The sequence below is a fragment of the Cryptosporidium parvum genome, chromosome 5 (genome assembly GCF_000165345.1).
Source record: "Cryptosporidium parvum Iowa II chromosome 5, whole genome shotgun sequence".
Lineage (NCBI taxonomy): Eukaryota > Apicomplexa > Conoidasida > Eucoccidiorida > Cryptosporidiidae > Cryptosporidium > Cryptosporidium parvum.
In genome coordinates this window covers 423119-443883 of record NC_006984.1, presented here as the reverse complement: position 1 = coordinate 443883, position 20765 = coordinate 423119, and the positions used below count along the sequence as shown (strand labels likewise).

General features: G+C 33.9%; 8 protein-coding genes across 8 annotated transcripts; 4 read left to right on the top strand and 4 right to left on the bottom strand.

Moving 5' to 3' along the window:
• Window positions 1-759: 759 nt before the first annotated feature.
• On the top strand, window positions 760-7131 carry cgd5_2070 (SPAC694.02. SKI family SFII helicase; the record flags this gene model as incomplete). The annotated part of the gene is made up of 1 exon (XM_626147.1): window positions 760-7131. The coding sequence occupies one exon, from the start codon at window positions 760-762 to the stop codon at window positions 7129-7131; it is 6372 nt and encodes a 2123-aa protein (XP_626147.1).
• Window positions 7132-7958: 827 nt separating this feature from the next.
• cgd5_2060 (hypothetical protein with signal peptide and mucin-like threonine repeats) lies at window positions 7959-9812 on the top strand (the record flags this gene model as incomplete). The annotated part of the gene is made up of 1 exon (XM_626146.1): window positions 7959-9812. One exon carries the CDS (start codon window positions 7959-7961, stop codon window positions 9810-9812), a length of 1854 nt encoding a protein of 617 aa, XP_626146.1.
• A 226-nt stretch (window positions 9813-10038) lies between these two features.
• On the bottom strand, window positions 10039-12351 carry cgd5_2050 (protein with forkhead associated (FHA) domain within N-terminal region and possible central coiled coil domain; the record flags this gene model as incomplete). The annotated part of the gene is made up of 1 exon (XM_626145.1): window positions 10039-12351. One exon carries the CDS (start codon window positions 12349-12351, stop codon window positions 10039-10041), a length of 2313 nt encoding a protein of 770 aa, XP_626145.1.
• Window positions 12352-12819: 468 nt separating this feature from the next.
• On the top strand, window positions 12820-13791 carry cgd5_2040 (dolichol phosphate mannose synthase, putative; the record flags this gene model as incomplete). The annotated part of the gene is made up of 5 exons (XM_001388234.1): window positions 12820-12923; window positions 13002-13101; window positions 13156-13189; window positions 13237-13455; window positions 13520-13791. 5 exons carry the CDS (start codon window positions 12820-12822, stop codon window positions 13789-13791), a joined length of 729 nt encoding a protein of 242 aa, XP_001388271.1.
• A 13-nt stretch (window positions 13792-13804) lies between these two features.
• cgd5_2030 (thioredoxin, putative) lies at window positions 13805-14410 on the bottom strand (the record flags this gene model as incomplete). Its single annotated transcript, XM_626144.1, has 1 exon — window positions 13805-14410. One exon carries the CDS (start codon window positions 14408-14410, stop codon window positions 13805-13807), a length of 606 nt encoding a protein of 201 aa, XP_626144.1.
• A 331-nt stretch (window positions 14411-14741) lies between these two features.
• On the bottom strand, window positions 14742-15983 carry cgd5_2020 (extracellular protein; the record flags this gene model as incomplete). The annotated part of the gene is made up of 1 exon (XM_626143.1): window positions 14742-15983. One exon carries the CDS (start codon window positions 15981-15983, stop codon window positions 14742-14744), a length of 1242 nt encoding a protein of 413 aa, XP_626143.1.
• Window positions 15984-16307: 324 nt separating this feature from the next.
• cgd5_2010 (nuclear VCP like protein with 2 AAA ATpase domains) lies at window positions 16308-18395 on the bottom strand (the record flags this gene model as incomplete). Its single annotated transcript, XM_626142.1, has 1 exon — window positions 16308-18395. A coding segment is annotated over one exon (2088 nt), but the record flags the coding sequence as incomplete, so codon positions are not given.
• Window positions 18396-18609: 214 nt separating this feature from the next.
• cgd5_2000 (protein with RIO domain within N-terminal region) lies at window positions 18610-20616 on the top strand (the record flags this gene model as incomplete). The annotated part of the gene is made up of 1 exon (XM_626141.1): window positions 18610-20616. One exon carries the CDS (start codon window positions 18610-18612, stop codon window positions 20614-20616), a length of 2007 nt encoding a protein of 668 aa, XP_626141.1.
• Window positions 20617-20765: the final 149 nt, after the last annotated feature.

Here is a 20765-nt window from a genome sequence, read left to right as displayed (position 1 = left end):
CAAAGCTTCTAAACCCTGTTCTCTTGAGAAATTTTCTTTCATGCAAACCAATTTCTGACCAAATTCCCAATTATTTATATAAATACTTATAGCAGAAACTTAAACCTCCTTTAGTTATTAAAACCTCAGAAAGAGCACTCCACAACAAATTTACTCTTTCTCCAAGTGTTTAAATGAAAGTCCTTCTAAAGAATTCAAGAAACTATTAAAAGAATTTATTAGAAGAAATCGTTCATTTCGTGCACACGCCATAAAATCAATTTTTTTTTTGATTGCCCCCACATTTTCAAAACAAAAATATGAATGACTGTTAGCGCCACTGACATTCCGGCAACTACAAGTATGTGCATGCATGCAATAGTTTTGATAATAAAAACATGACAGAAAAAAGAAAGTTAATTTGCTAATTAACAATTAGTCTATTCTTCTATTATCCTAGAATGATTATTTCGGATTTTTCTGTATTATCTACGAAAATTTCTACTTTGATTCAGTTATCTGAAAGCGCACTAGGTAAAAATATTATAATTAATTAACTCGAGCGGCCTGCTTAAGGCGGGCCATGATTTTTTTTTTTTTTTAGACTACTCGATACGACATAAAAATCAATTTAAATTCCAACAAAAATCAAAGAATTTTTGAAAGAGGTTATCTGCTTCCTTGTTTATGTGCGCAAAGGTATATATCTAGTAACAGGAAGGGAACATTGCGCATTGTGTATTGATCTTTCTAGAAAAGCTTGTTGTTTGATTAAAAAAAATGGACGATGAATCGTTAGGCTCATGTAAGTCTTTCTCAAAGCACATAAAGGACTTCTCGGCAGTTCAAAATTCTATGAAAAATTATGGAGCTCCGAGCGAGATGGTAGACGGTTCTGAAGCAAATTTTTCAAAAGATTTAGGGATACTGCAGCATTATTCAAATAACGACTCAATACTTAATGAAAAGTTAAACGAGCTTATGGGTATCTTTAAAAAAAGAGAATTTTCAGACTCCCAACTTGCTATTAAAGAATCAAAACGTATGATTGGCGAAATCTTAAAGTGGTATTTTGGAATGAGTCATGTTTCGTTGAATGATATTACTCCAGATATTTCTGATGCTGAAAATGTATTTGTAAGCGTAGATGGATTACTAATCAATCTATACTACTCCTTTGGATTTGAAGTTGATTCAAATAATTCTCCCCAAACACTACCGTATATTTACCTTTTTGAAAGGTTCATGAACTACCTTATTGAAGCAGGTACAAAAAGGATCATTTTAATTTTTCTTGATAGCTTTACTGATGTTCTAGAGAAGATTAACCCAGGACTGCCATTATTGAGAGAATCCCTCATTCTTCACTCAAAATTAAATCCAGAGATATTTAATGCATACCATTTCACAAGTTGGCTATCTGAGGATTTCCAAGAATTTTTGAAGGAGCTTGAACCCAGTATATTCTTGATTGAAGATGGAAGTTCCATTTCTAATTTGGAAAGCTTAGAAGTAAAACATAGGCATCAATTTATTCAAGAAGTATCTGATGAAAATAATGAATCTATTGACGAATATAATTTTGAAGATTTAGATGAAGTCGATATATCTACTTCACTACTTTCATTCGCTTTGGAAATGCTTAGCTATTCAAACATTGCTATCTTTCATAAGATGGAACGTAAAGGACAAAGAATTACTGCATTTACATATTCGTCTGCCATCGAACCTCGCTTTACAGAAGCAAACAAAGGAATTATGAGGCAGGCTGCGCAATCGAAAACAAGAGACGAAATGAGGTTGTTATCTGATGCCAATGAAGATTTTGTAACCTGTGACGGAGAAGTAGATAACCATCTACACCTTAAAGATCATGAATATAATATTGCCAAAGAATTTAAATCTTCAGAGAATGATTTATTTACCCAATTAGTTAAATCACTAATTCACAACTCAATTTCAGAGGAGGATTTGGAACTTTCCAAGTCGGATGATGCAATTCTACACAATATTAAGCTAATTCTCCTTTTTTCTAAAGTAACACTATTGTCTGGATATCTAAGAAGCCATAAATTGAGTTACTTAGATAGGCACTATATTTCCAATTCCATGCTCGAGTTTAAAAAGTGTCTAGAATCCAAATTAGAACAAGATGATTTCGACAATGAAGGATGGGAATTTGGAGCCACAATTTTAAAATCTCTTGAATCATTATTTATTTCAGAATCAATGAAACAGCTCAGATCAATAATTAATCATTTTGAGGAGATCAAGCCATCGATAAATAAAGGCCAACTTATCTCAAATGTTTGCGATCTGAATGATCCATTATTGCTAGAGTTCCTGTTTTATATTGTAGGATACACGGGCTTGAAGGAAGAAAATATCAGAACATCATTATTTTTGGAAATTATTGGTCTTGAATCATCTGATCAAAGTAAATTGGAAGATCTTTGGAACAAAATTTCATTAATCAGTGAACCATTTTTCCCGTTATCATTTTCAGGAAATTTAAATAGATATGTTACTGAGGATAATGATAAAAGAGTGTTGAGCCTATTCGGCGAAACTGTGTTATCTAGAGAAAAATTAAGTACCCAAAGAAATACGTCTGTAAGCAATGTAGGACTTTTACCCATTAATTCCAAATTTGTGGTCAGAGTAATGTCCGAACTAGGAGTAGGTATATCAGATATGGGGCAAATCAAAGGTACTACTATAGAATCTGATGACAAGACTGTCTCCCAAAATGAATATTTAAACCAAGTAATTCAAATTTCTGGCATCAGAGATGTTGCATCTTGGGAAATTGATAGGCCACAAGAGACGCGTCCAAACTCCAAACAAGAGTATTCAGGGGGAAAAGAAGGCTCATCTGTTAAATTACCTGCAGACCTTGAAAAGAAACGCCAGTTACGTGATAACCAAAGAAAGCAACAATTTTGGTTCAACTTAGGTCAAATATTGACTGGAAATGATAAGTTGCAGCAAACAATCGTTGTGAATCCATTCCACGTTTGGAACAAACTTTCTGCAAAAGAAGCTGATAAAGAAAGGAACTCTTCAGGCCCCTCATCTTCTTCAAAAGCAGAAGAAATCAGACGAAAAAATGAAGAGGCTAAATTAACTAAAATGCGTCAAGACGATGAAAATCAATTGAAATACCATGAGCAGAAGTTATCTCTAATTCTTTCTAAAGGCGATCCTGATACTTTTATGCTTTCAGTCTACGATATGTTAATTGGAATTCCACGCAAAACTAATGAATTTGGGCGTTTTAGAGGTCTATCAAAATTATTTAAGCTTCCAAAATCAAGAAGCAAAATATTGATTCGAACTTTACAAACATGTATTTCAGTTTTGCGTAGCTTTAAAAGCAGTACTCTTCCAGAAGTGTCACATATGGTAAAGGCTAGATTGGCAGTGTGTATGACTTTTAGGCTCGCAATTGAAACATTTAACCAATATTACTCTTATTTCGATAAAACCGACTTATTCGAAGTTGCAAAGATTTTGCATAGTCTTGGGTTCATGTCTTCTGCCTCTAATTTGGTTGAGAGCTACAAATATAAGATGGAATTGGATATAAGACGTATGTTGGATAAGACTAGCTCTTCTAATGATGATTCTAAAGGTAAGGGGTCTGATAAAAACAAGAAATCTCAAGGTGGAAAGAAGCCTACTCAAAAGAAAGACAAAAAAAGTGGGTCTGATCATGCCACTTTTCCAGAAGATACAAACTATTCCGAATATCAGAATGTTTATTTATATGCTAAGAAACATCTTGAGGAGTTGAAACAATCAGGCAAATCAGGAAAAAGTGAAAAGATTCACTTATGTGTCCAAGATGGCTGTGAATCTTCTTTCCAATTACGTTACATGGGAGCTGACTTTGAAAGATCCACAGGTAGCGTTGCAGATCCCAGAGTTCCATTTAGCCCAGATTATTGGCAAAAGCAAATTTTAGATATTATTGACTCTGGCGACTCAGCGCTAGTTTGCGCTCCAACAGCTAGTGGAAAGACTTTCATTTGTTACTATGCAATGGAACAAGTTTTGAGGTTTGACAACGAAAGCGTTGTTGTTTTTATTGCGCCCACCAAAGCTCTTGCAGATCAAGTACATGCTGAAATTGCCTATAGATTTGGTTCTAAAACATACCCAAACCATTCAAGGATTTCTTTACTTTGTAAACTGAGCAGAGATTACTCCATTAATATTCCAACTCAATGCCAAATCCTAATTACACTACCTTTTATGTTGGAACTTTTATTGATGAGTACAACTTACCAACAATGGGTATCAAAGATTAAATTTGTTATTTTTGATGAGGTCCACTGTATCAATGAAGCTGAAGGAGGTGTCTATTGGGAGAGGATTTTCCAGCTGATTCCTTGTCCATATTTATGTCTTTCTGCTACAATTGGTAACCCACTTGCATTCTATAATTGGCTGCAAAGAATTGGAAAGCTTCCCTCTAGCAAAGTCCACTTTGTTACTTACAGTGAAAGATATGCTGATCTTTCTACACTGGTATATGATGAAGGTAACCTATATCCTTTAAATCCGCTTTCTTCACTATCTTATGATAGGGTTTTATACTATGGCCTTCCTGGTGATTTCTATCTTCCACCAAATGATGGTCTTGATTTATTCCTTTCTTTGAAAGAGCTCCTCAAATGTAATTCAGAAGCTACAAAGGAATACTTGGCATGGCTTGATCCTCAATTCTTCTTTTCTGGAACACCGGCTATCACTAAGAGACAATATAGATTTTACCTTTCAACTCTATTGGCAATAACTGTAAAATTAGTACAAAATAATGTTTTAAACAAAGAAATGTGGCTAAATATAACAGGAAATTTACTTTTAAATCCTAGTATAAGATTTCAAAGGCAAATGGTTGAGCTATCCAAGAAAAATGATTCTAATCTATATAAAATTATTATGGGAGTAGAGAATATTAAGAGCCTATTAAGTGGAATTACTAACTCAAATGACGAAGATGCTACAGAAATAGGAAGTTTGGCTAGCTCAATATCTCAGGCTAGGAATGCAATCATTACCCCCGCAAGGCCAACTTCAGCATACAAAACTGCTGAAACATTCTTAAGATTGGTCAGGAACCTTCAACAAGAAAATATGCTACCATGTATTATTTTCAACATGGAGAGGAGTGTTGTTGAGCACTTGGGGAAATCATTGATTGAAAAGCTAACTAACGATCATCATGATAAATACTATGGGTCAGAGGAGGCCACTAATGCCACAAAGGCCATTAACAAACGTAGACAAGAACAATATGCTAAAGATATTCAAAGACGTGATATGTTACTTAAATTAAAAACAATGAGTCGCCAGCAAAGAGAGAAACAGGGTATTGTTATTGATGAGAGCGAATTGCAAGCACTTGAAAACCTACAAGCTCCAGGAGATATAGCTGAAGAATACGATCCGGATTTTTCATTTTGTGACCGAAAAGTTATGGGAGGAAGAGAACGTGAAATCCAGGATACTCTATATTCTTGTGAAGGCAGGATTTCTCCCATTTTCATTGAAGGTCTTAAAAGAGGCATTGGAATTCATCATGATGGTTTGAGTTTAAGATACAGAAGAGCAGTTGAAACTCTATATCGCATGGGGTATTTATGTATAATTATTTCCACAAGAACGTTAGCTCTTGGTGTAAATATGCCATGTAGAACAACAGTATTTGTAAATGACTCAATTTCATTGACTCCACTTCTTTATCGCCAAGCATCTGGAAGAGCAGGAAGAAGAGGATACGATGTTCAGGGCTCAGTTATCTTCTGGGATATTTCTGTCGGAAAAAGAAATAGGTTATTAACAGCAGAGTTACCAACAATTAAGGGTAACTTCCCTGTTACTCCAACTACTGTTTTGAGGACGTTTATGCTGTTTGAAAATGTCCTTAATGAGCAGACGAAAAATAATATCTCTAAAGAAAGAGCAGTAATTACCTTTAAAGCGCTTGTGAAGTTCTACAGAGACTCATTATACTCCGTTGACTATAATCACGATTTCCACAAAAAGCTTACAGCAACACAATTCAGATTTATTGTTGACCTGCTCCGCAGATTTCATGTATTGGACAATTACTGTGGATGTACTGGTTACGCAGGGCTTGTGTCTCACATGTTTGAATATGAAGGTACAAATCTTCTTATTTCCAAACTAATCCACTCAGGAGTATTATTCAACTACCTATTTAGTGAACATGAGAAGAATTACATTGAAAGCAGCTCAAATAATGAACTTGCTAATTTACTTAAGAAAGATCCAGTTCAAAGACTTCTAATACTATTGGCTCACGTATATTTAACCAAACCAATGACAAGAAATTCTATATATAGCATCAAAAAGCAGATTGAAAAATCATCTTTTCTCAATTTAAAGCAAAAGATCTCATCTGGAAAGATCCAACATCTCCTTCTTTCACTACCGGACTATATCCAACGTGAAATTGATGAATTTAATGAAATAGTTTTCTCAAATATGAGAAACTCCTTGAGTGTTACATGCACAGATGTTGAATTTGATGTAACTGAGTTTAACCTCCCTCTTTCAAATAATAATGTGTTATCGCAAAAATCCAAATTAAGCAAAGACTCTGTAATATCATCAGGTATTGACGAGTCTATAGCAATTGATAATAATTCTTGCATTCAATCGCCATTCATTTCAATTATGGGTCTTGACGATGTAAAATTAAAGTCATCGCAGCAGCTAATTTATGGATCGAGAGTTCAATTAAATTGTACACACGACTTACTCTCAATGGTTAAAGCAGATAAAGTCATATTAGATAAAGAAAAAGAAAACGTTTCAATAATCATTATGTTAATCAACTCATTCTTAATTGATTTCTACGAGTCACAAAGGTTTTCTGAAATTATTAAAAATAACTCAATTGCATCATCGGAAATTTTCTTCCTCATTTCAGATTTTAAAGTGCTTCTTGACAGGTTTCTCCATTCCTTCAATCTAATGGAGCTTCAACAATACCAAAATCTTAATATTACTCTATCTAAAAAATCTCTTGAATTCTATAACAACGTATCCAGACTAATTGAAATCCTACAAGTTCTCTACAACAACTATAGAATAATTGCAAGCAAAAATGATGCTTAATATAACCGACTCTAAATAATATTACTATTTAAAGTGTTGTCTTTCTAAACTTGTATTCACTACAAATATATGTCTTAATTAATCGATACCGCTTTGAATTGAATCTTCAAGTATTGAAATTAGTAGTTTAAAAGAACTTAGATAACGGTTTTGGTTTGTTTAACCCCTAAAAGCATAATCACTGCTTACTTAAATTCAATAGACAATAGGTATTAAGTTTTCGTCCCGATCTCAATGTGCTTCCTTTCTTTTGATCTTCATCTCTACAAAGGCACAATCTTAGGTGGGAAGACGAACGTTGAAGCTAAGGACTAGTTCCTTCAAATAAAATAAAATACAGCTCGAAAAAAAATGTATACTAGACTGATAATATTAATCAACAGGTTAGACTAATGTCGAGAGAAAGGGAAGAATATGTGAAGATATGAGTTAATCATGAACTACCACGCTCGCCCTCCCTTTTTAATATCGGTGAACATTTTTAAACTACTTACATGTCGTATTCAGTGAAGTTTGTTATTTTCTTTTTTTTTTTTTTGCGACTTTAATGGTAAGCAACTTTATATAGAACTAAGACGAGACAGGTATTACAATGAGAATGCTAGGCGCCAACTATTGAAACAGTAACTAACAACAAATTAAATAAAAAAATCTAGTAAAATATTACAAGGCAATAATTCCCTCTAATTGGGAAAAAATAAAAAAATTTGCCGGGTAATGGTAGAAGAGGAACGTTCCAAAAATAACAATTACGAAATAAAGAAAACGCGTTTAGGATATTGATGAAGAGATACGCATAATCTGAATTATTATTAGAAATTAATAGGATGAAGTTCATAAGATTTGGTTTACTTTTCTTATCCTTGCTAGCCCTTGCGTTTGGAAATGGGGAAAACAGTATTTCTTTGAATGATGTTGTTCCTGGAAACCCTCAAGTTGTTGTTTGGAGTCCAGAGGAGAAGCCAGATTTTACTTATGCAAGAAAAGTCTTTGAGCTTGTTGTAATCAGAAAACTTACTCTTTTGCACTCTAGAGGTGACTTGCCTAGTTTAAGTTTATGGGCAAAAAAAATGAAGGACTCTACTCTTGTAAGATCTGCTGATGTTATTCAAGAGATTTTCAATCATTTAAAGTCTAACAGAATTGATGTTAATCTTTTACCACTGGGATGGGAATCTGTATTGAATAAGAGTATTGAGCTTAAGAAGAAGATGATGGATTTAGATGACATTAAGAGTGTTTCAAGAAAAGCAGTTCTTTCTGCAGCCTGGGAAGCATTTGACTATTGGATAACTGTACAAGACAGTGACTTACCATCTTCTCCAGAAGAATGGTGGGATCATGGGCCAGCTCAATTATTCAAGCAGCTCGAATCAAAGATTTCATATGCTACTGAATTGAATCTTGAAGGTCTAATGGAAGCTGCAAAAAGCTACTCGGCTCTTCGTTTTGCATATGGAAATACTAAGGCCGCTCAATCTAATAACTCTGAAGAACTCAAGTCGTTATCCGAGGAGTCAGCAATTAATTTATTACTAAGACTGGTTTTAAAGGGATGCCCAAATATTCTAGATGATGTTCTTACTTCTGTAAATAGAATGTTTATGCTCAAGGAAGATGGAAAGTATTATAGGGAATTTGGACTACCCTATCTTTATGACGATATTGGTAATGTTAGATCGCTTCTTTCACCTCCAAATTTTGGTTTTCCTTATAATTTGAACTCAAAGGCAGGTATTGAAAGATTGAACTTACATTTGAGGATTAGAAACGCCAATATAGAGAAGGAGGCAAACATCGAGGCAACAAATTTAGAGTTACTACCTGAATATATTAAGCTCCATTACATTTTGGAGAATTCTATCCAAGCGTTTAAATTTATTCATTGGTCTGAAAGTGATGCCGAGTACGGTTATATGTATGGTCTTAAGTCAAACACTTTATTTGAGCCTGTATCGACTCTCTGGAATGCGCTTATTTTCAACAAAGTGGGAGAAATCCACCCAGAAGTCTTATCTTTAAACAAATGCCTCCTCAGTTCTGAGTTCTCAACATTAGTTTCAGATATTATTTCCAAACTAGAGGTTTCAATTGAAGAAGTCTCACTTCCACCCATTTATAACATATATAATGGGGACTATTCTAAGCTTGAGCGCTTTATTATCCCAGAATCCTCTTTGGATCAAGTTAATCCACAAGCTGAAGAAGTCCATGGTGAAGATGATACCAATGAGGAGTTATTTGACGAAGTGGGTACATTTGATAGAAAGCTTTTATCAACATCCACCTCTGAAAGAGAAATTTTCAACTCGAATCAAGAAGATGGCTTGATTGAAGAAGCTGTTTCTGATGAAACTACTACTACTACAACTAAAAGTACAACTACCACTACTACCGCCGTTACTACCGCGTCACCATCTCCCAGAACCCCATCCTCAGATTACTCGCCCTCGCCTTTGTCAGAATCACCACTAATCGATACACCTGAATCTGAATCACAAGTAATAACGCCCGTACTTTCACCAACAGTCGCCGACATAGGTATGTCAGTAATTCCACAAGATTGTATCGAGAGCCCTAGGGATTTGGACATCGTTTCAACTGAAAACAGCCATCCAGGAATAAAAGTTGACTCCGCTCTTTGTTTGAGTCATTCTCCCCAGGATGAAGATTCTGAATAATTCCTAATAAGTCTGCTTAATGCACTCCCGAAATCAAATAGATTGTTAATTAGAGATAATATCTAGGTTATTTTGATATATTTAAGTCTTAAGAGTAATACATTAGATCTATTCAATATTTTTTGTCTCAGGAAACTTTTCAATAAGCAATATTAAGGAAAAAGAAATGCTTAAAGTTTGGGTTCTACAAATGGAATTATCTATGCGCTATTTAAGTCATGTAGTCTTAGATGTTGCCAGTAGTGTTTTCTTTGTTCAAAACTGATTCAATTTCCAGAGAGTTTTCAACAGCATTGCTTTTTCTGGATCTGGAAACAGTGGGAACTTGTTCAAAAAGGACACCATTTGACATCAATGGCTGGGAAATTGCAATCGACTTATCTTCTAAATCGTTATGGCTGATAGTCTTGGCACTTTTTGGTTCCTCTTCTAGTAGAGCCTGTTCATTTCCATTTTTATTTATATTGAGACCTAGATTTTGCATATCGAATGAGCTTGGCTTAATAGATGAAACCAGTTGCTCCTCTAATTGAGATGATCCAGATAGAAATCTACTATTTGGAAGACATTGAGAGTTTGAGTTACCCAAAACATTGTTTCTGATGCCATCCAAATCATCGCTAAACGATGAATAGTTGTTTCCAGATAAAGATGATTTTCTGCTAAGAGCAACATCCCCAATTCCAATAACGTTACTTCGAGAGGAACTAACAGGAGAGGATCTCATTTTGTATGGACGTTCAGTTTGTGGAATCCCCAAAGCACCATTATAACCATAATTTGTACTTAATGAACGCTTACCATTTCTCCAAGGAGTTAAAGTCGAACCTCCAGCCGAAAAGATAGTGTTGGAATTTCCTAAAATTGATCCTCCTGAAGAGGGTATTCCAGTCCCTGCAGATACATAAGTGCTGCTAAGTTGGTGAATATCCTTGAGTGAATGTAAGATTGACAGACATTTTCTCTGTGTTAATTGAGTAACTGACTTCAATGCTAAGCTTTGTTGATTATATTTTTCATTCATTGAGAGTAGTTCTTGACGGACAGAAGACAAATCTTCGCTCAATTGGCTAATTGTCTGATCCATTGCCTCTCCAGACGCATTCAATACCCTGCATCTCTCCTGGAAATCTATTAGCTCATGCTCCAAGTCCAAGTTCTGTTTTTGCACCTTTTGCAACTCTTCCAAAAGAGTCATATTATGCTGTCTTATCTGCTGCTCGTTAATTTCTGATCGATCTAAGGCCTCCCTTAACCTAGAAATCTCCTCTTCCCTTGCCTCAAGTTCACTCTTCAAAGTCCTTTCTAAACTTTCTTTTCTGCTAACCAGTAACTCCAAGTTTTCTAGCTTTTCCATTAATTTGTCACTAGACCTCTTCCCAGTTAACCCAACTTGTTGTCTTTGACCTGAAAATGTCAATGAATTTCCTTCCACTGAATATCTCTTATCAAGCTCTCTACTTTCAGTCAAATCTACCTTTTGGGAAACTATTGAATTTCTAATTTCACTAGGTTGTTGAATCATATCGCTAGCTGCTGCATCAAATAACTGAGAAATGTTTTCAACAGATAAATTGTGCTTTTCATTCAATTTCTCAACTTCTGTAATGAATTTAACTGCATCTTCTTTATCTCTTTTCCTCTCATCTTTCAATTTATCGTCCCTATTTTCAGTTTTGTTTTGCTTTTCTCGCTCTACTTGCTTTTCATCTTTATCTAACTCTGTTTCTGTATTTTTCTCGCACTCACTGGATTGTTCTTCAACTCTAATTTGATTTTCCTCCTCAAAGCTTGTAATTTCATCTACCTCAGGACGGTCTGATGCTCTTGGCCTGCCTCTACTACGCCTAATAGCATGTTCATCTGCTTTACCCTCGTCTTTTGTGCTCAATCTTCCCTTCCTTTCTTGGCTCCTTAAGCTCATTGAAGACCTTGTAGATTTTCTTTCATTGTTGGTAATGCAAATGGACTCTTTTCTTCCAGAAGTTTCTTCTTGTTTTTCACTAGAGTTGTTGCTTGTTGAGTCCTCTATAGGTATTTCATTACATGCTTCTGTTGCCTTGCTCATTTTGCTATCAAAAAGTGACTCTGTCATCCTTGCATCGGTAGCATCAACTAAAGGCTCATCTTCTACTAATCCGGGATTCTTGCTTGAAAATACAAGCTTAAACACTGCGTGAAATGCAATATTGTCGTCCATAATTTTTGGTCTAGTTAATGAAACTATATCTCCATCAGTTATTTGTGTTGGAACAGATTTGTTTAACCTTTTCCCATTTAAAAATGTACCATTAGTACTTGTATCAGTAAGTAACAAACCTTTGTGTATATTATCTATGTGAATCGTACAATGGTGACCACTTATTGATTGATCCTTAAGTCTAATTGAACAATCTCCTTTTCTTCCGAAAACAAACTTGTTTTTCTCCAGTCTAGACAAAGTATCATTAAGCTCATCGTTTTCTCCAAATGGAAGTTTAACAGGCTCCAACAAAGAAGGATCGCAACAAGGTGGTATTGGATTTAGCCACCAGTACATCTTATACTTTTTTTTAGCTAAACTATCTCTGCTTTTGTATTATACGAATCTAGACAAACTTATCCGACAACTTCTCTGCTATTACAGACTCCTTGCTTTATTATTAGCTAACTTTTTGCTTATTTATATATTTTACTTTATTATTGTATACTTTTTTATATTATGACATAAATTTTGATATCTTTCCCCACAGATTTGCATGTAAATATGGGGAATTCCCGCCGATTTTTTTAAGTATCGTTTTTTAATTTTGCATTTTATAAAGAAATTTTTCAAGCAAGTAAGTGAAGAAATAACCTGTAAAATCACTCCGCTCTCTGATACTCCTTTTCTCTATTAGAATTAGATTATCTTTTATATTTACCATACTTAACTGTTACAAATTTATCCCAACTAGGACTTTACCGGCATCTTGAGACATACTTTTTTTTTATTCATTTTTAGAATATTCTAAATTCAGAACAAAACATGTTGAAAGTGAGCCCAATGTACAGTGTTATTATTCCAACATATAATGAAAGAGAAAATGTTGGTATAATGGTTGAGCTTCTCCATGAAACATTTAGTAAATTGTAAGTAGCTAATTAAACGCGAAAGCTATAAAACTAATTTAAAAAAAAATATTTTCAATTGGAAAAAAAACTTTAAAGGCCTGTAAACTGGGAGATTATTATTGTTGATGATTCTAGCCCTGACGGCACAGCAGAGGTAGTGGAAAAGCTCCAAAAATGTTATCCTGAAGTTAATATTGTAAGTTAAAGAAAAATTCGATTGCATTTACAAACACGCAACATTTTTTCTCAGAAACTTGTTAAGAGAAAGGGAAAATTGGGACTAGGTAAGTAACCTTAACAAAACAAATAAATATATATTAACCGTCACTAGGCACTGCATATATGAAAGGTTTTGAACATTCTGAAGGTGACTTTATTATACTAATGGACTGCGACCTATCCCATCACCCAAAATATATCGCAGATTTTATTGAAAAACAAGAAACTAAAGATTTTGATATTGTTTCAGGATCAAGGTACATAAGAAATGGTGGAGTCTCTGGGTGGACGTGGGATAGAATTTTAGTCAGTAGAGTAGCCAATTTCCTTGGTAAGTTGAAGATTTAGAGAAAATAATAAAATAATTCAATTTATATTCGTCCCTGCCAATGTAGCTAACTTCTTACTTCAACCAAGAGCTAGTGATCTAACTGGGTCTTTTAGACTTTACAAAAGAGACGTATTCAAATCAATACTAGGTAGCAATATGGTTAGTAAAGGATATGTCTTTCAAATGGAAATTATTGCTAGAGCTACGAAATTTGGGTATTCAATTGCTGATGTACCGATAGTTTTTGTAGATAGACTTTATGGAGATTCTAAATTAGGAAAAAATGAAATATTTGGCTATATCAAAGGGTTACTTCAATTATTTTGGATCCTGTAATAGATAATTTTTCTCAAGAAGGGATTATATATCCCAAAAGCTTTATCTTGTTTAAGTATGTTTTTTCCTTAAGATCCTGATTTTCCTCTATGAATATTGTCAAATGTTTTAACCTATGAAACTTTGATCCCGGTAATGTAAACACTAAGGACTCTTGTAATTCTTGTTCAGTAAAAACTTTGGTAAAACTTGGGGTCAAGTCCTCAATTTCTCCAAAGTCAACAAGAGGGGAGTTTACGTATAGTTTTGCTAGTCTAGGTTTGCTGCAATTTTTCAGATCTAATTCTGTTTTGTCATGAATACCAAATTCCTCAGATTCATTTTCAATATCCAATGCTTGAATGCCAAATTTAGTGATTGAAACTGGCTCAATAAAGCTTATCTTTATTATCATCTGTTCGTCTACATCACTGTAAATAATTTCCCTACTTTCTTCTAAGATACTAATTGCCTTTCCAAGCTCGCCTTTACAATTCAACATAAAACTTTCATTTAAATTGACATTTGATTCCAGACTTATTTCAACTGCTTCATTCCCATTTCTCTTCTCGCTTGCAAGCTTATTTAATGTGTGCAGTTGCATTGCTCTTGTGTTACTTGCCTCATTGTTAATGTTCATCCTTTATTTATCTTTTTAATAGTAATTAATAAGAAACTCCAGCGGTAAAATTATAATTTTTCATGATTCACTTTTCATTCGAAAAAAAAAAATATTTAAAGAAAAAGCATAAAATTCCAACAATTATAAAAGTTGTCACACCAAAAAAGATTAACTAATAGCAAAACCTAACTAACAGTTGAATGAGCATTCCCAAAAATCATTTAGCAAAAATTCTTCAAAAAATTACATGCATGCGTATCCAAAAAATACATCAATTAACACAATAAGTATAGAATTTTTATCTCTGAAAAAACAATTTTTTCGAACTTATTTTAGAGTCATTCTATTTTCACATAATTGCCTCTCTTTCACCATTAGATAAGTTACGGATCTTTGCCAGACTATTAGAATAACTTGGAAAATGTTCAAGGTTACTTGTAGAATTTATGTCGCCCTTTGTAGGAATATTGTTCTCTCTATTATCTTGTTCAGTTGAAATATCAGCAATCAATCCAGGCCCATGTTTAATGTCAACATGAGCTTCATCCATAAAACTTAAATCTCTCGCAAACCTATTTGTACCTATTTTCTTTAACTCATTCCTATTTTTTAGGCTAACGTCAATATCTAAATCATGAGTTCCTATTTTAGCAACTCCAGAATCCACCAATCCTTTCATTGAATACGAAGAGCCATCATTTCCTTTAACCCTAGAGCAATTGCCACGGTTATACCATAGCTTAAATTGCCATGCCATTGTTGGAGAAACAGATTCTCCTTCAATGCAGGTACACTGCTGAACGATTAAGCCTTTCTTAATAGTGGGGTATTCCAAATCAAGGCAAGATTGAGGGCATGCCCCATTTCTTATACTACACAATCTTTTCATATAATCATCACAAGCTCCGTTACCAGATTTTATTGGTAATTCTCCGGGAGGAGGAATTTTTGGGTTAATAATTCCAACACAAAGATTATTTTCACAACAGTTATAGCCACTTGGACATTGAGAACATGGTTTTTGAGGCAAGCTTTTGTCCACTTTAAAATTTGGATAAGGAATATAGCCGAGGTTTCCAAAGTCATAATGGCAAATTACATAAGTCTTCCAAGATCCAGGGCATCTAACAATAACAGCACAGCCAACAGTGCTTGCTGCTGCCCTCACAACCTGTGTCCAATGTCCAACAGGATATCCTCCTTCAGGCACCCCCATTTTCCAATTGAAATGTTCTCTTTCATCCCACCAACTTTTTACTACATTTGAAGGATCCCAAGAAGATAATTTAGACACGTCAATGCTGCTTGCATACAAATTTTCACCAGGACTAGCTCTGTTTGGCCAAGTTTGTGGGGAATGCTGGAATTGACCATTCATACACTTCATTCCCCAGTTAGCTGCATATCCCTCCAGAGAATAATCGTAGGCTAACTTAATCATATATGTTGCACTAGAAGCTTCTTTAGCCCTTAATTCGTTATGCATATTTAATATTTTGATTCTGTATTCGTCAGTCATAATATTAACTTGAGAATAAATTAAATCAAGAAAACTAAAGAGAATAATTTTAAGTATTACGAAATTCCTCATTTCTTTTTCTTTGATATTTATGATGTAATTTATTTAATATTAAACTTAACTAATTTCTTTTTAAATACTATACTTAATTATAATCGCTTTAATTTTTCATTATTTATCTTCCAACTAAATTTCTAGTATTAAGTTTTCTATCCTCTTAAATAACTAAATTCCGTATGTGTGCAAAAAGAAATCATGCAATAACCACTACAACGCATATTAACAAAAAAAAATGTCAAAAAAAAAAGTAATCACTGCAAATAACAGATATATGTAAATTAGATAACAAAAAATCAAACAATTTCAATTCATATAAAAATTTAATATATTTTAATACTAAAAATTTGAATAGCTAGAAGTTAGCTTCTGCCCAAGTTTTAAATTTTCAAAGAAGTTGATCTGTTCTTCTCTAACAGAAGGTTTCATTCCAGAAATTACGCTCATTAGTAAATCTTGTGTAACAATACCGGAAATATTACTTATTCTAGACTCAAAATCATCATTGCTAGAAAAAATAGAGCTATCATTTGTTCTTAGTTTGTCCAAAGCCTTTAATGTTGCTTCTCGAATAAGTTGTGATAGATCTGCTCCAGAAAACCCTTGTGTATTTTTAGAAATTACTCTTAGGTCAACATCTTTTGCCAAAGGAGTCTTCTTGGAAACTTTCATTAAAATATCAAGTCTCCCCATTTCATTTGGTAGTGGAACATAAATAATTCTGTCCAGCCTTCCAGGGCGCATCATAGCAGGATCAATAATATCTGGTCTATTCGTAGCAGCGACGACAAATACTTTTCGTCTCTCTCCTACTCCATCCAATTCAGTAAGTAGTTGATTTACAACTCTTTCTGTTGCGCCATTTCCTTCGCTACTTCTTGCTGCGCATAGTGAATCTAGTTCATCGAAAAAGACAATACAAGGAGCAGAAGCCCTAGCTCTCTCGAACACAGTTCTCACCGCCTTTTCTGACTCGCCTACGTATTTGTTAAGTAGTTCCGGACCACGAATACTTATGAAGTTTGCGCCACTTTCTTTAGCAATCGCTTTCGCCAAGAGGGTTTTACCACATCCAGGGGGGCCATATAGTAGAACTCCTGACGGAGTTTCAAGACCAAATCTATCATATATATGCGAGTTTTTTATTGGCGAAATAATTCTAAGCTCTAGGTCAACTCTCAATTCGTTTAAGGCACCAACATTTTCCCATGAAATATCTGGAATTGTAGTGAAACCTTCTCTTCTTGAACTCGGAGTTACATTTTCTAGAGCCTCTAAAATATCTTCATGAGATACAAGACATGAGCTCAAGTCAAAGTTTGAATAATTTGGTATGGGTTTTTCCAGCAAAGTAGTGTTTGTTTGTCCTCCATCTGTCATTTCAGAAGGCGTTTCTACAATCTCAGGAATTGCTTGATTATCTGGAATTTGTAAATCAAAGGATAGAGTACTCTGGGAATCCATAGCGTTATTATCCAATTTAAACCTTTTATATAGCTTATTTACTCTAATTAAAGCTGCTTCATTTATTAAAGTTTTCAAGTCTGCCCCCACAAATCCTGGCGTTTTCCTTGAAATCTCCCTAAAATCAACATCATTTCTGAGATTAACTTCTTTACATAAAACTTGTAGAATATCCTTCCTTGCATTTTCATCGGGCATAGGCATTGAAATTTCACGGTCCATTCTCCCATTTCTTCTGATTATTGGATCTATCGAATCAGGACGACTTGTGGTTCCAACAACAACAACAAATTTGCCTGAAATTTTATCTAAGCAGTTAGCAAATTGTGATACTAGTCGTCTTTCCATTTCTCTATTACTTCCTTCTCTTTTTGGAGTAACAATATCAATTTCATCAATTATAATTAAACATGGTGCCATCTCTATTGCATCATCAAAAAGTTTTCTTAAAGATGCTTCAGATGTTCCAGAAACACCATTAATTATGTTCGGCCCAGACAGTTTGAAAAATGGAAGACCAAGTTCCCCTGCTATACACATGGAAAGGTAACTTTTCCCTGTTCCTGGAGGACCCTGAAGCAAAACTCCGCATGGAGAGTTAACCCCTACAGCCCTATAAATATCTGGAAGTTTAAGTGGTCTAATAACAAACTCTTCGATGTCTCTAATAATATTTTCTATTCCGGCAATATCTTTAAGTGAAAGTTTAGGTGGATTCTCAAAAGAAAAATTTTGACTCAAATTACCTAAACCATCTGATTCAACGCCAAACTCCTCATTAAGAATATCTCTAACGCTTTTTTTAATTCTTTTTCTGGTTTCTTTTTCACTATAGTCATCTTTTTCATCTAATTTTCTTTCCTGTTCACTTTTCTCAACTGTTTTGTTTGTAATACCTTCTTTAGAGTATAAGGCAGTCAATCTATTATTTAAAACACTACGAGCCATCTGAAAAACAATACCTTAGATGCCCAAATACTTTAAAGGTTTATATATAACATCAATTAATGTTTACTGGATCGCTTTTCTTATTCTAGTTAAGTAATAATGCTCTACAATTTAGGCGCCACTGTCATTTTTGCCTTTAACATTTTTAGATAAAAAAATGAACGGTTTTACAAAAAACAATTTTGAAGTTTATGGGATAGCTTGCAACTAAATTTCAAATTTCTATATAATGAGTGCTAAGCAATTAGGAAGAACGTTAGCATACGATGTTTTACCTGGGGATATTTGTAAAGTAAACCAAGTTGCATATAACCAGGCTAGAGCTAGCGATGAAAAGGGACAAAAACATAGATCAAGAGGCCTAACTAGAGATACTAGAGCTACTGTGATGCAAGCGCTTGATGGGCGGACGATGCTGATGTTAGAGAAAGCGAAAAATAGAGGAGTGTTTTCAAATATGTATGGGACAATCAGTACAGGAAAGGAAGCTAATGTCTATAGAGGAACCACGTTTTTTAGTGATTTGAAGCTTTATGGCTCTGAATTGTTTACAAGAAATTGTCTTTCTAAAGAAGATTTGGTTGTTATTGATGAAATTGAAAAGTCTGCAAATCTAAATTACATTAACAGAGCAATCAAAGTTTTTAAGACTTCGGTACTCACTTTCAAGGATAGATCAAAATATGTGGAGGGAGAGTTCAGATTTAGGAGGGGGTATCTGAAATCAAAAAATCCTAGAAAAATGGTCACTCAATGGTGTGAAAAAGAATTTAGAAATTTGAGACGAATTGTTATTTCTGGACTACGATGTCCCATTCCCATTTATATTAAAAAACATATTTTTGTAATGTCATATATTGGAGATGGTTCTAACTTAGAGAATATTAGTAAAGATGTTGAAAAATACGATGGTGAAATTAAACAAGATATTAACAATAATACAGAGAATGCTGCTCCTAGATTAAAGGATGTACCAATAAGTCTCGGAAGAAAAAGTTGGGTTCGCCTTTACATTGAAATTATTGGTATTATGTATATTATGTTCAATGAATGCCATCTTATTCATGGAGATATGTCTGAATATAATACATTATTTTATAAGGGACATGCTTATGTAATTGATGTTTCACAATCTATGGAACATGATCACCCTTTGGGGCTAGAGTTTCTTAAGAGGGATTGTGTAAATGTAACTCTTTTTTTTAACAAAGTACTTCAAAGCAGGAAAAATCAGGATAACTCTGTCAGTCTGGATAATCTCAATGAAAGTGACGTAGACGATGAAATATCAATATTGAATGACTTATTTAGTACTCTTAACATCTACTCTACAAATATTATACTATCTCCATCGGAACTCTATAATTTAATTACAATAACAAAGCCAAATGATCTTATTAAGTTCTATGAGGAAATGGTTAATTCTTCAGATGATGAAATAATTTCAAATGTTAAGCGTATTATATTAAACATTCTTGAAAGTGGTAGCCTTACATGGCCAAACTTCGATAGGGATGAAAGAGAATATGAATTAAAATGTTCTTATTTAAATTCTCAGAAGGAAATTATTAATAAAAATTCGATTGAAAACCAAAAGATTTTTCTATCAATATTATTTTTTACAGTATATCATCTTTTGTCTAATGGTAAATATGATAATACTAAGTTTAAAATTTTTAATAGCATAACTGATTTAAACTTGGAGGGATCTAAAAATAAAGAAGGGAATAATATATTTTTAAATATTTGGACACCACTTCATTTAAATCAAATAATGGATAGAAAAACCCTTGAAAAGGAGCTAGAAAGAAAAGAGTGTGGACAAGATTTGTTGTACGGACACTTTATTTGCGATAACAATGTAAATAATGAATTAAGTTGTAGTGAGTCTGATGAAGTAAATGAATACAAATGCGAACAAGTAGATACTTTAAAAAATAATAACGTTGGCGTAGAAAGCAATTGTCTTGAGACGGGATCAGACATGAGCAGTGGCGAAGAGGGAGATTTTTATGAATGTTCGGAAGAAGGGGTTTGCGAAAAAGAACTACCATCCGACCAAAATGCACAAGAAAAACAATTGACTAGACAGTTCAATGGGAAAATTCCAGAGAACATTACAAAAAAAGAATGGAAGCATATTGTAAAGCAAGAAAATAGAGAAAGAAGGTTGAACAAAGTACCTAAGCATATTAAAAAGAAGAAAAAGGGCTCAAAGAAAAAACAATCAAAATAATTGTGTAATATACGCCCGCCAATAATACCGCCAATTACCCCTAAATATTATAGACGAGGATGATTGCTCTAGGAAAACAATTACTCTTTCTGTTCGTAGCGAATTTCAATATAAATAAGATTTCAGTTCATGCCATGGAATTTTCATAG